At 39.9% G+C, this 15,657-nt stretch overlaps 1 protein-coding gene across 1 annotated transcript in view; it reads left to right on the forward strand.

The window, feature by feature from the left end:
- The window catches only part of CFAP61 (cilia and flagella associated protein 61), a 4,145,169-nt gene that overhangs the window by 4,069,575 nt on the left and 59,937 nt on the right, over positions 1-15,657 (forward strand). Inside the window, exon 26 of the mRNA XM_044057082.1 lies at positions 5,270-5,360. Within this exon, the coding sequence (XP_043913017.1) occupies positions 5,270-5,360 (91 nt within the window). The remainder of the gene's footprint in view (positions 1-5,269; positions 5,361-15,657) is intronic.

The following is a 15,657-nucleotide window of genomic DNA, read 5'->3' on the forward strand; positions in this document are numbered from 1 at the left end:
TATATGCCCTTTTCCCCACTGTAGTGCAATCCTGGAATTAGTATATATAGTTGGGGGGCACAGCCCCCCACATTTGGGGGGTGCGGGGGGGGCAAAGCAAAACCAACCCAAGGGCATCTAAAGGTGTTACTGCTCAATGCCAGGAGACTAAACAAGAAACTCCACTCCTTCCAGGCCCTCCTCTCCCTGGTGAAGGTAGACAACTGTGGAGTTACTGAGATATATGGTTTAAAGCCACAGCGAGAATGGTGGCAGTGCAGGGCTATAATGCCTTCCGCATATTCATGCCAGCTACTGCACAGTCAGAAACCAAAGGTGGAAGTGTCTCAAGTCTATATTAACAACAAACTCACCTCAAGACTGGTCAAACAGAATGACACATTTTTGCTTCTCAGTGTCCAGATTTCCACAGGTAAAGCCCCATGTTATATCCTTACAAGCGATAGGTCACTTTCTATGAACCAAGTAACCCATAACTTGTACTTGGACTTACTGGAAGTTCAACCCAATACTATATTCATGGGCAACTTCAATTAACCTACTATAAACTGGAATACTTACATAGCCAAAACTTACAGGCCCAGAGATTCCTAGACTTTGTCAACACAAATACCTTGGACCAGATAATCCATACTCCCACTAGGAGTGCAAACATGCTTGACCTGGTACTCACAAATATGCTGTACCCTCCTAGTGTAGTGTCCATGCTGGTAAGGTCAGGCCACAAAGCTGTTTCCTTCATAATAAAAATCAGTTTGGCGACCCCAGCTAACTCTATAACATTTAGGAACTATTAAAACAAATATCCTACTACTAAGTGATAACCTGTTAAATTTTCAAGGCCCCCCAAAACCCTAAGAACACAGCTGTCTATTCAGACTTATTCACAGCAGCCTTGTACAATCATCAATCAAGGCATAGAGACAGCTGTACATACCAGAAATAAGTCCAGAAAACAAATCTCCCTGGTGGAATCCAAATGTAAACAGGTTGTACAACAAAAGGGAAAAAGTCATAGCCAAGATTAGGATGTGCTACACCCAGCATGATAAAAACACTCTCGTCAATTTAAAGAAACAATTAAGAGGGCAAATTAAATCTACAAAAGCCAAATATGAGGTAAATATAGCCTCCCAGGCAAAGGACAACCACAAGGCTTTATTAAGTTTTGTGTACAGAACTGTTTGTAAATGGAGCCACCTACACATAATCAGAAGATATAGCAAATCTTCTGGCTCACAAATTCAGCTCCAGTTTTACCCCTCTCTTTCTCTCCCCCAGCCGTCCCCCAGGAAATGCCATCAAACAGCACCTCCCCCCAATTATCACTAAGGAGCAGGACCTAGATGTGCTCTCTAAGGCCAAAAATACTGCATTGATGAGCCCTGATAACATCCCAGGATGCCCCATAAATAGCCTGAAATATGACCTATTGGGACAACTTGAGTTACTGTTTAACAACAGCCTCCAGACAGGCTTTGTGCCATGTGAATAGAGAACTGTAACAGTCATCCCTCTTCACACTGGTGGGCCATCAACAGACCACAGGAACTACAGATCCATAAATCTGACTAGCCTCGTATGTGAAGCCATGGAAAGAATTATTATGAAAATTATTTCAAAGACATAGGAAGCCTTCAAACACTGGATCATCAAGGGCAGATCATGGCTACTTAACCTTCTGGACTTCTTTGAGAAGGTCACCAAGGCCATGGATAAGGGCAAAATGGTGCATGCCGCCTACCTTGACCTGGCTAAGGCATTTGATACAATACCTCACTCGGGCATTGCAAACAAACTCACAGCTATAAGCATAAACCCATAGCTTACACAATGGGTCTGGCTCTCCAATAGGACCCAGGATATTAGAATAGGGGAGACCACCTCCACAAAGAGCTCGGTCACTAGTAGAGTCCTTCAGGGCTCCGTGCTTGCAAGGAAGGAAGTCAAGGCCAATGTCAAGGGCCTCTGGCTGACCAGGTTTGCAGATAACTGCAAACTAGAAGAAGTCTAGAATTCCCCCAAGATGCTAACAATCTATGAGAAGGACTGACACAGATAAATGACTGGTGCTAAAACCAGAGATTAAAACTCAGTGCCAAGAAATGTATTATAGCAACCTTTGGGTAGTCAGACACCCTAGGGAACTACCTCATCAATAGCACACCCCTAAGAGTAGAACCATTAGTCAGATATTTGGGTACAAATGCAGATAGTAAACTGGCTTTTGACCAACATGTGCCTATGATAGTAAGGAAGTAATTCTATGTTGCTCTTCTTAAAAGTGACAGCATGGCATCTAGGTCTAAGGAAGTAATTTTTCCACTGTATTCAGCCCACATCAGGCCCATCATTGAGCACAGTGCCCCCTTTAGTATGTACTTTATCAGGCACATACATCAACTGCAATGTCCATAGAGTTTCCTCACCAAAAGAATAAAGGGTGTAAACATGTCCAATGCAGATCACCTCAAAGCTCTATCTCTATACTCTGTTTCCCACAGACTGTTGAGAGGCAATCTATGCCTGGTATACAAGGCATTCTTAGATCCAGCTCTGATGGATCTTTTGCATGTCTGCTAATCAAATATCATCAAAATTACTCAATCTAGGTATTTAAACTTTGCTTGCAACATAAAAAGGACACGTTGGAGGGACAGGTATGTGCCTCAAAGAATTACCCTTCTTTGGAACTGACTTCCCAACCATATGAAGCAGAGCTCTTCTCTAACCCGTTTCAAGAAAAACTTGGACCAGAGCATGGGAAATCAGAAATAAAACCCAAGTCTAGCACCTATGTCTCTAATGGAGAGAGGCAGCCTGTAACTCTTGCCCTAGTTGTACTCCTTAAAATAAGCATTAAGGCACATTAACTCATGGGATAGAATTGGGATGCTTGGCTAGGTTTATAAAGACCCACTAGTCATTAGACTAGTATCCACCTATGAAGAAATACAGAAGGAAAAGACTGTGTTACTACTGACCTGGGTTCAGTTAGTAGCCTGTGTATCAGAAAACATGCCTTTGGCAAGAGAAGACCAGCAGCCTAATCACAGCACTCTTTTGAGAGTGGAAGGGAGGGTTGTAGGATGAAATTTTGTTTGGTTGACATAAGACAACACTTTATCGTGACCACACAAGCATATATATTTTCACTGTCGACACTGGCATCATGTGATGTTTGTACCCCACCTAATTATAAAGCGGAATTTTAAAAAACAGAGAGTACACCAGTTAATCACCTATCTTTTTTTCTGCTTTTGGAGCATTAATATTTTGAATAATTAGTTTGATTCTCAGCTGGAGCGCCTTCTGTGAGGAGTCTGCATGTCCTCCCCGCGTTTGAGTGATGTTTAAAGACATGCAGGTAGGTGCATGCGTGAATGGGTGTGCCTTCTTTGAAGGTGGGGTGTCAGGCTGGCAACTCGGTACCATAAAAATCCACTGCCAATCATTAGCAGACTGGAATACCACTGTGGCGACCCCTAACTGGGAAAAGCCAAATGACATAATAATCTCAGATAGAGATTTAGTATGTGGCACCTAAGATTGGTAGCAGTACTCCACCCTCCCTCCCTAAAAATCACTTCAGCTTTTTTCCTTCTGTTTTCTGTGTAGACCTGAATAAGTAGTAGTGTTGTTGCCTATATCTAAGGTAACCTAGTATACAACTGCCTTGTCCTAATTAATACTCTCCTTGTAATGAATGTACAAGCCACCTGTGCTGTCTTTTTGTCTTCTAAATACAGCGTACACTTATGGTATTACACCTGACTTACTTGCATTTTACATTACCAGATTCAGGATGTCATTACATGTAATTTCCATAGGTTATAGACACTGGCAGACACTAATACATGTCATTTTTTACTATGCTCATCTTTGAAATCATGCATAAAATATAATATGAATCACTGAATTTATGGGGATTTTGTAGGGTAGATTGCATTTGATGGGTTTTGTTACAAAAGCACTTGAAGAGCTGTTGGATTTTTAACTGCTGAAGAAACAAAGATATGTTATAATGCAATAACCAGGATGTACATTAGTTATGAAAACTCATAAAACATGAAGTCTTAAAATCATGGTTTATAACAAATAAAAGCTGGATAGCTCTGGGGTTCGGAATAGATTTATTGTGATATACAATGGGAAGAGGTATGGCTATAACATGTGAAGAAAGCTGTGTGAAACTTCAATGAGCAACAGACCTTAGACCAGATTCATTAATGCCTATGCTAAGTGCACATGATCTGTATTCAAGAACATCCCTACTACATTTTTTGTGCTTTCTAGTCACTCAGAAAGATTACACTAAGTATGTATGTGGTCTACACTTAGTGGTAACCTTTATGAATCCCCCTTAATATTTAAGGCTACAAGAAAAGCAATAGGAAAACTAAAATTAGGAGGAAGAATGTGTGAGTTATGCTTGTATTGTCTGTTCACTCAGAATGGTGTACACAGTGTAGGCATTAATGAATCCTAGGGCTTATTTATTCAGATTCTTTCTGATTGTTTCTTTGTTACAGTGTTGCTATCACTAAGTTTAGCACAGGAAGTGGGATAAAACTGTTTTACATTTCACCTGGATTATTTTCAATAATGACTAAGTTCTTTGGTTACTCAGAACACTTAATCACTACTTTATTTTTGTGAACGTGTGCTTTGCTATAAGGCAAAATTGATGATCTCATTTTACATTGTGTCCAACTCTTTAGTTAGTTGACCTGGAACATTACATCTGCTCCACAGAACAGGAGGTACTTTAGTTTTGTCAGTAGTCTGATAAAAAGACATACTGCAGCACTATACTGACCTATTTTTTTTTTTTTTTTTTGCCTGCCATGTATTAATCTAGATATTCTAATAATGAACTACATTTGTGTCATTGTCTTAGCAAATTTAATTTGTTTATGCAGCAGTTCTGTTAATCCAGCAATCTGCTTTTCGCAAACAAGCACAAATAATGGAAACACCATTCTCTTCAGGTCTCTGGGCTTTTAAATTCCTGATAAAATCAGGATTCTTCACTGGGTCTTGCCACAGCTCTGAATTAAGCCACTTCAAATGTAATTACTGATGCTGGCTGAACACCGGGAACATCCATTAAAATAATTGATTGACCATGCTGTTATGGAAGGCATTTTATGAACAAATGATCGTGATGGGCCAGAACTGTTAATAATAAAAGCAAATAGGCAGGTAAATACTGTATATTAGTGTTTAATGAGAGGTTCACTGAATAACTCTGTTCTTTTTTATCTAGCTATTTTAAGGAGCCTTGGTGCATGGCCATCTATCACGATCGGTTTATTGACTTCAAACAAGAGGTGCGTCAAATCCTAGCCTCAAAACAGGTAAGAAACATTACTCGCAAAGTGAAAGTACTCAATCCATTATATTCACATATGTTTTCCTATAAAATAATGGTATCATTTATGTGGTATACATTTTAGAGGTTATTAGACTTGTGATTTCTTCTTAAAACTTGTAATCAATATCACAGATGCAATGTTAAACTAAATTCAGTTTTTTTGAAAATTTTACATTATGAACTGGCTACCTTGGTGGTGCAACACCTTATTTTGTTCTTCTTTAAAAACATATACAGTAAATACACTTCATATTTTTCAATAGTGCTACTCTGACAGCATTTGACAGTGTGCTAAACTTAAATTTCATTGATACCTAGGTCTTGATCAAGGCCTTTATACAAAGTTTTAGCATCCATTCTCGCCAGATAGAGAAAACACACCCCAAAAAGAAAGTCAGCATTGCCCTCTTTGATATTTGTGTTGTACCTGCAGACCCTCCAAGACTATCTTTGAGGAAATAAAAGCATAAGATGAAACAGGAAGATAAATGCTGAGGTTCCAAAATATTTTTATTTATACAGTTGAAAGAAATGAAAGCATGAGATGAAACTAATTCTGATATCCCAAAAATAAACATTTTGCACACAGGCGTGCACATGTGTGTGTGTGTGTGTGTGTGTGTGTGTGTGTGTGTGTGTGTGTGTGTGTGTGTGTGTGTATATATATATATATATATATATATATATATATATATATATATATATAGATATATATAGATAGATATATATAAGATCAGTAATTAAAGTATGAAATGAAACAGGATGACAGATGTTGAGGTTCCAAAATAAATATTCTTTATATTTTCATAGTAGCTGGCTACGTGCCGGCTTGTTTTTCACACTTGAATTCTGAGGAATGAGCAGGGATTATATTTGACTTTACAAACTGCCACTTTCTCTTACAAAGCACTTAGAAGATATACTAACTGTTCTCATTCTTTGTGCTCAAGTACTGATAAGAATCTGAGGTGACAAGAATTCACAGGAAGGGTACAATACATTAATATTTAAATGTCTTCTGTAAGTCCACAACTCCTACCTAAAGAAAGTTTCATTTTTATCCTAGCTCAGATGTTTCTTGAAGTTTGAGAGGTGTGTCTTCTCAGCACCTATCACCGCCTGAGCTCGTATAGTCAAGTTACTGTGTATTAATACTCATATGTGGCACTGTAAATTCATTGCTTTCAATCATTGTAAAGCCTAGCATTCCTGTATGTAGCTGGGTCTGAACTATCTTTTAAGAAAATGTGTGTATGTGAGTATTAGACTCAAGCCAGTCAACAAGCTACTTGTCTGAATGCCTACCCATGATTCTAACTACCTATATAATAACTAATAACGAATAAAAAAAAAAATCAATAGTAAGATGCCAGTCAGGGAAAAAGAGGAGGGTCAAATGAAAAAAATCTTACTTCAAAAAGCCTTCTAGCTGTCCCTCTATTGGTAGTTTGCTTTCTCTAGTAGTTCTGTTGCTGGCCTCATAATTGTTAGCACCTACACATGGACTGGCTACATAGGATGGCCCTTCCACCCACTTTATTTGTCTTTTTATTTGCTAACTGAGAATATGGGTTAGTTCAAAACTGCCCTTTCCAGTCATGGCCTTGGAATAAAGTGTGGCTTTATATGCAATCAGCAAGCACTTCAACAGAGAAATGAGTGCAAGGTCATATATTCTTGAAGCAACAGATTGTGTTACAACCATATTAAGACATACAATAAGAAAGCAGTACAGAAGATGCAGCAAATATTCCCAGTGAAAATGGTAAAAATGTATAATGACACAACAGCAAATCACAGTATTTACATGGTGAAATGGTAATGTACTTATATAATGAGACAGACATATACCCTAGTGAGATGTGCCATCCAGATCTTAGTTAGCAGACAGCATTGTCTAGCAAAATAAGTAAAAAAAAAAAGAAAACATACAGAGAGCTTAGATATGTGGCCTGTTAGCATAGCAGGGGGATGAATGTACATGAGAGTGAAGATTAAGATTTTTTTTCTTTTGGTGACTGTGCATTTGCAAGTAGCTGTTTGTGATGTTGCAAGAGTGAGGTGCAGATGATTTGTTTTATACTTCTGGTTAGTTTTACTTCATTGTGAAGAACTAACCAAGCCATGAGCTCAAATTAGAACATAAATCAGTATCAATTTAAAAGCTTCATGCTGGGTCTTGCAATCCTTTCTGTAGAGTATTTCTTTTTTAAATTACCAGCTTACTTGAAATGTAGGACAATGATCTATGTAAAGCCTGAACAGTAAGATGCAGATTGCAATTCAGTTCATTCTTTGATAGTTTGTCTTTGCCTGTTTGTTTGGTGTCGTATAAAATTCCCAGTTAATAGTGGGGTAATTAAAGTCACTCATGAATATGGTATTGGGTTGGATGTTGAGTGCTTCAAATAAGTTTAAATACATGGTATGAGTTTCCTGGGTCATAGAGAGGGACCTATAACTTGCAGGGAAGTGGTATTGGATTTTGCCTATGGTGACTTGAACATGGAGTAGATCCAGTGCATTGTCCTGTTTGACCAGCCTTGAGGTATATTTAGTTTTGATGTAAATTGAGACACCTCCACCTTTAGTCCCTGTCTGTGTAGAAGCTGGTCTAAATGTCTGGAAGGCATTATAACCTTGCACTGTCGGTGTGCTCTACGTGGCTTTAAGCCATGTCTCAGTGACCAAACAGACATCAGCATTCTCTAGGGTGAAGAGAGCTTCTAGGGAGTTAGCTTAGCAAAAGCTTATGTGAATTAGTTCATAAAGATGTGCACATGCACAGAGCCCTTGAAGATATCTGAAACTCATACCCACACACACACACACGCACACACACACACACACACACACAGATATATATATATATATATATATATATATATATATATATATATGTGTGTGTGTGTGTGTGTGTGTGTGTGTATAACCGTAAGAAGACTGGCATGTTTACCCAAAAATGCTTTAACTTTGCTACACTTACCAAATAGGGGAAGTCTTTACCTAAATCATTAGCAAGTGATTTAAACTTTTGAGCATTATCAAAAATAATCATGTTTGTCAGCATCATCAATTACCAGAGCTAAATAATTTAATGACAAACTAGAAAAAAAGGAAGTTTTCACAGTCACACATGACAATGCAGCTAAACAGAAGACAATAACCTCACCAAAGCATTAACTTTCCCAAAGCAAAACAAGTAAAAGCACTAACTACAATAACAAACAAAAATTTTAAAAAGTACTTGAACATGCTTAGAAATACCGACTGCAGTAAACCCCTAAAATATGTAGAAACTCTGACTGAAACAATTTCCCTTTCATTAAATTCATATAAAACACAGACTACTAGCCCTGCCATAACACCTAGAACAAACAGTTCAAACTATTTCTGAATACATTCAAACAATAAAAAATAAATATAAACTACTCCCCTAATCCTCATTGAAAGTCTGTAGAGACCACTGTAACTAAAGTTACACCTAAAAAAAATCTTGTCTTACATGAGAATATACTGAATCTCCGCTTAAAAATAATTGAAAGATAAGAACACATATGAAAAGGTCCTAACCAATTAGAAAAGAGCTGTCTGCTCATAACTGAATAAGACACACAACCCCCATAATAAAGACTCCAGCAAAAAATGAGTAGTACAAAAACAAACATGCAGAGCAATTAAAATAATGAAGCATATATTCACAATAAAACGTTCTCACCTACCCTTTCCCAAGCCAAATACATAAAAAAAAACTTTTCATCTTTATACACGTCTCTTAATCTTAAACAACCAGCAGCCATGTTATCAGCATGGCTCCCTAAATCATCCAGGAGTCAATTTGAAGAGGAAAGCCATCCACCAATCAGACTAAGCCTACATCAGCATTAAAAAAAGAATAGAAAAAAACTCCATCCCCAAGAAGAAAAATAGCACTGCACTCCCCAGCACATGCTACTCCAAGAATTGAATTCATAAATCCCCTGCACAAACTTTTCCACTCAAACCAGTTGCTGAGGCCACTGAGTGCAAATGCTAAATAAAGCCGAAAAATAAATGGAATTTCCATAAAAAATATCCAGCTAATTAAGAAGAAGAAAAAAAGAACTTAGCCTGATCTAACTTCCCTCCTTTATATCTGCCCTCGCTAGCATATGGCCCAAATAAAGAAAAAAAAAGCATAGAAGAAGAAAAAAAGCAACTCTTGGCACAAAATCACATCCCAAGTAATACAAATAAAATAAACACATTAATAAAAATGGGTCACAAAAAACATAGTAAATATTTAACATAAAGAACAAGAAAAATACTAAGTCTTGGATTCATTAAGATGCACTGCATGCCTTCATAGTGATAATATTTGAAGAGATCATTATGCTAAGCACCACAGAGCTATAAGACATATATTAGACAGTGGGTAGTGCCTGTATATTGATAATAGAACTACACAGGAAAAGACAGAGGCACAGCAGTAATAGGACAGATGGTACTAGACTGCAGTACTGTTCAAGCAATGCTATAGTAGCATGCATGTCTGATTAAACGAACATCACAGCTAAGGCCAGTTAACACTGCCTAGTCAATGCATGCTCACAGTGTGGCATAGTGTAGCTGCAACTAGTACTGAGCCTAGCAACCAAAAGAAAGACCACTGTGGGTGTGCACAACTCAGAAGCAATCCTGTTCAGCATATAAAGGGGAGGAAATTGGGAGATAGGAAAGGGTAGAAAAGCAAAGTAGTAAACACAGAAGAATAACCATAAGGTACAAAAGGTGGAGGAAGGGAGGGAGGGTAATTTTTTTGAGGAGAAAGACCCTTTTGTAAGCTTTACAAAAGAAGTGTAGCTGTGGAGGTTACTGTGGATGGGATAAAGGTAGAAGAGCGGGTATCAGGGACAGACAAAGACATATAATGGTATACACACAAATGGTGGGTAGAACAGTGGATGGACATAGATATATTATAGAGAGTATAGACAAATGGTAATGGGGAGAGTTGGACAATGAATAAGGAATGGGGAATGACTAATAAGGGAAGAGGCACATCGGAATGAGGATAGGGTGGGAGCCTATCATAGTTGGCTGCCAGGATGGTCCAAATGGCAACAAACCCAGACATTACTCCTTTGAGTGACTGATGGTATGTGGCCACTTGCATTCTCCACATGGATGACAGCTGTGGCCTGCTGGTTGTTCAACTCTGGCAGCCATGCTAAAAGGTAGTTAATGTTTCCAATTTGGGACTCCATCTGCTAACACTCCTTAGCAGCAACCATCCCCACATCTCATGCCCAGAGACCCCACTTTCCACCTTTAAGTGAGAATCTCTCACCTTCAAGAGTCCTGAGAGGCAGACATGGAGGGTATCTGCAACTCTTCCATCCCACTTCCAGGAGAGCAACCTTACTCCCCCATGTCTAGTTGCTACTTTTCTGTCTCTAGAAAGTAAAGTGAACGTTGTTATGCATAAATGCACAACAATTAGGAAAGCAGAAGACAATGTAATGAAAAAATGTTTACTTAGCATTTCTGGTTTCCCTTCCTGGACCTCTGCAGGTCAGGTAAGCACCACCTCAGGTTACTGTATCAATGCTGGCATTGATCACCATAATGGTTGCTGCCAGTGGTGTTTCATAACTCCTACCAGCTATCTACTTTCCTCAGAAGGCCATCATAATTGACCAACACGTGCATTCAAAAGTACCTGTGTAGGAAAAACAAACAAAAAAAAAATAGGTCTACCTGACACACCAACCTGGAGCCCTACATTCCCTAGTTCCTGAAGTAGCCATGGAATTTCAGTCAGATCTACTCAAGGAGCAAAACGGTAGCCCTTTGCCAAGAATGCACATTTGTGAATAACCTGTAGTGCAATGCAGAACAGCACTATGGCCCTACAGCTGTATTGATGCTGTATTCACAGGCATGCAGTTTACAAGATTTGTGTTGACCATCATATACCTGACTTGTGTTGACATGTTCGAATAGTTCAATTGGAGCAGCAGCAATTAACAGGCAGTGGCACTAACTAGCCTTATTAGCATAACCACCACACCAACTGGCCTCTCTTCGCTTGGTATAAACCAACAGTGCCATTTTGCACACCACCACTTGTATGTACAACTCTGAAATAGAAAAATCTGACTAAGGCCTGAGTAGATGTGGTGCTTCACAGAGTTAAGGAAGGAGTCCTACCTGGTAAAATATCTCAGAAGGAACAACAAACCTAGTAGGGAACATCAAGGAGGGTGAGGTAGATGTTGCATTGTATGTGTAACTGGGAAACCATAACACAGACAGGCACTGTACAATCTGCCTTTGGCGTGGGGGGGTAGACTTCAAACTTTGAAAATAGGAAATTGTGGGAAGGACATGCCACAGGGGATCTGGGGTTCCAGGGCCATATGTTGAGGCCTGAATACAGTAGATAGATGGGGGGGGGGGGGTTGAGCTGAATTAATATTAGTGAATGTGAGTATACATCCACTAACATGAAGTCGACTCTCTGAATGGAGATCGCGGTACAGTGTGGATTGGAAAATGTATCCTTTCCCTCACTGTAGTGCAGTCTCTGAGTTGGTGTATATAATATGCAGGGGCTGTGGGGAGTGCAGGGGGCGTAACCCTCTGCAAAAACTAAATGGAAACATGGATGTTCAAAACCAGAAATTAGAGAGCTCAAATGTCGATCACTGTGTTTATCCCTTTTGAAATTTGTTATATACGAACTTCCTAATATTGACATATGTAGTCGATCTTTTAATAAAAAAATATTCTGCAATTCCTGATTATGATAGTAAACTGACAGGACCTTAAGTCAGTCTGTGTAAGGCATGTGCTGGAGTCCCTTGATCTTCTTAGTTAGAAACCTCTGAGGTCTCTCCAATAGATGTAGGTGCTTTGTACGGTAACTGCCAAAATGGACGTTATACTCAATTATGGGCCTGATTAGTGATGAGTATAGAGGGGTTATAACCTCCTTTCCTCTAGAGGTAATGTCTTTGCTAATCAAGTGTGCTACGTAGAAAGCCTTCCTTACTACAGTAGACACAATGGTGATCAAAGTTAAGGTCGCAGTCTACTTGTGATCTCTGATCTCTTACCACTTCTTAGGTATGTAGGGTATTGTTGTTAATTTGATAGTTTGAAGGGACATTGTTTTTACTGAAGGGAATGATGATGCATTTGTTTACATTCAGTTTGAGACCGTGACTGAGACACTAGTCATTGTTCTGTGTAAGACCCTCCTGAAGTATACTGACATCATTTGGGGATTCAGTAATTGCACCCAGTTTGCCGTCATCTACAAACTTGGTCAGCCACAGCCCTTTAGTTTTGACCTGAACTTCTGAGAAGTATATACCAAATGTTAGGGGGCACAGCACTGACCCTTGTGGCACTCTACTGGTGACAGGTCTGCTTGTTGATGTGGAGTCACCCACTTTGATAGTGCGTGACCAGCTTGTGAGCCTCTTGGTAACCCATCTTACAACAAAGGGGTTTACATTCAGTGTGGAATTGTGTCAAAGGCCTTTACAAGTCAAGGTATGCTGTGTGCACAGATTTGCCCTCATCAGTGGCCTGGTCACATTTTTGAAGAAATCCACCAGGTTTAACAAGCAGGTTCTGCCCTTGACAAAGCCAAATTGGGTCAGATCCAGGGTTTGGATGTGGCCTATGTCTTTATTTATGAGGTCCATGATGGTATGTTCCATAGCTTTACACTTGAGGCTGATCAGACTTATGAGTCTATAATTCTCTGGTTCTGCTGCTAAGCCACCTTTGTGGAGGAGAATACTTGTTGCTGTACTCCTTTCCACAGGAATAAAGGTAGTGGTTAAGCTGTGATTGAATAGGGTACTTAATGGTGATGCTAGTTCATGTTTTAGTTTGCTTAGAAGACAGCCTGGGATGCCGTCTGGTCCCATGGAGGCTGTGGCTTTTGCCTTAGACAATGCTTTAATGACTTGCTCTTTAGATATGTAGGGTGGGGGAGTTAGGGACAAAGTTTGTGATAACTTTGGAGGAGATGAGGGAGTAAAGATTTCACCAGATCTGTCCGCTAGCAGGTTTTCTATCTCTGCAGGATCAGTGTTTGTGATACCATTAGTCACTAGTTCGGCACATGCTTATGTCCTACCCTTTAGGCTACGTATATAGCTGTAAAAGACCTTATGATTTTCCTTGGCTGTCATTGCAAAGTTACCCTTAAAGGATTTGATATGTTGTCTTATTTGCCTGTCCAGGTTTGGGAGGCTGCTTTTCCATTGTTGGTGCCTCACCTTAGTTTTCTTAGACAGCAACTTTTTGCATTTATTGTAAAGTTTGTTGATGTTGGATGTCCATCAGGGTGGCTTTTTCACTTGGGGTTCTGGCTTTGTTTCTCTCTGGAATATCAGAGTCTACACTTATACAAGTGATTGTGCAGGGCTTTACTGTCAGCTTTGGTGTAGTTACCACTTACAGCTGGGGGGTGGGGCTTGGAATGCTTTTATACCTTCCCCTAAGAGGGTATAGTTTGCTTTGGTGAAGTTTCTTAGTCTGACTTCACTCTTTGTGAGTTGTGATGTTAGTGCCAGTTTGAAAGCAACTGATTTGTGGTCAGATTTAACTAGTGAGGGTCCGACAGTTGCTCTGGTGCATCTGTTTGTCATGTTAGTGAGGACCGGATCTAGTATGTTTCTTTCTCTTGTTGGGGTTTGAATAATTTGTTCCAGGGCATTTGACGTAACAAAGTCAAATAACTTTTGTGCTAGTGAGTTAGGACTAGAGCAGGTTTCCCAGTTGATGGTGGGATAATTGAAATCCCCCATGAACAGAGTGTTTGGCAATATTTTGATTGACACCAGTTTGGTCAAATAGGCCTTGTGTACATCATGATCCATGGAGGGGGATCTATAACTAGCTATGACTTGAATGTGGGTCTTACCCACAGTAAACTATACTTGGAATAACTCCATGTAGTTGTCCAATCAAATTAGTTAGGAGGTGAATTTATTTCTAATATAGATAGAAACACTGCCTCCTTTGGTTCTCACCTGTTTGTTTTGTGGATTGAAGGTCTGGAAGGCATTGAAGCTTTAATAGGCCAGGGTAATCTCTGAGGCCTTGAACCAGGTTTCTGTGACTGCACAGACATCTACATCCTCGAGTGATAGATGCGTTTCCAGGGTGTGCAGTTTTTGGTTTAAGCTTCTAGCATTTAGCAAAATAACCCTTATATCTGATGTTGTCCTTTTCATTCCTCCTCGCCAATGGGTCTCGGATCCAGTATCGGATCTGACTCGGCTGCTTTCCAAGACTTAGGATCCAAGTCAATGAAGTATCAGGGACCTTACACTTCCCTTTCTTCTGCTGCTTCTTCTTTCTTCCTTCGTGCCATTTGCACTTTCAAAAAAAAAAAAAAAAGAAAGTTCTTTCTAGTTAAAGTTTTGTTGTTAAGGGTTTCTTGGTAATTAGTTCCCACAGCTTAACTGCCTTCTAGTTAATTGCCTTGTGTGTCTTGGTGTGTTTGGTGTGGTGTTATGTCCAAGAAGCCAACTGGGTTCAAGAGATGCACTTCTTGTGGGCACAAAATTCCTAACTCAGATGCCCACAAGAAGTGTGTCTATTGCCCAGGCCCAGACCATTTGGATGTGGAGTGTGTGGTGTGTGCAGTGTTCTATCCCCAGCATTAGCTGACCACCAAAACAAGCTCATTTTAAAGGACTTGCTGCCTATGTCCTCCACTTCTGGGGCTGAAATCACCCTTAAGCATGCTGGCTCCAAATGCTCCCTTTCAGTTTCCTCTGGGGAGTCGGAGCATGGCAAGAAAAAGGCTAAGATCTCAGATCAGTGAACATCTGATACAGGCACCTCCTGTATACCTTTGGATCCAAAGACTTCTTTGGATCAATCAATTTAAACTCCTAAGGTCTTGAGGTAAGTGTCAGATGCAAAAGATCTGTCAGATCAGTTTTCCTCGACTCCAAGCACCTCTAAGACCTCAGATCCTGTTATAATTTCAGGATCCCCCATTTCCGATGCCTCCTTCTCAGATCCCAGGGCTTCAGATCCAGTGGTTAAGAGGCTGACATTGGCCTTTCAGGTGGAACATGTATCACCAGCTCTTCCCTCAAAGGTCCTTCAAACCCCTACCAAATCAAGACATGCATCCTCGGCTTCTTCCAGGTCTTCCCGAAGCTTCACTGAGGCCGACATGGACAGAATGATGTGGAAGTTCCTTAAGGTGCAGATCCAGATGAGGGTATTGCCATCTCTATCCCATCTCAGATCCATGAGTG

This window comes from Protopterus annectens, chromosome 1.part2 (genome assembly GCF_019279795.1).
Source record: "Protopterus annectens isolate FY-2018-M chromosome 1.part2, PAN1.0, whole genome shotgun sequence".
Taxonomy (NCBI): domain Eukaryota; kingdom Metazoa; phylum Chordata; order Ceratodontiformes; family Protopteridae; genus Protopterus; species Protopterus annectens.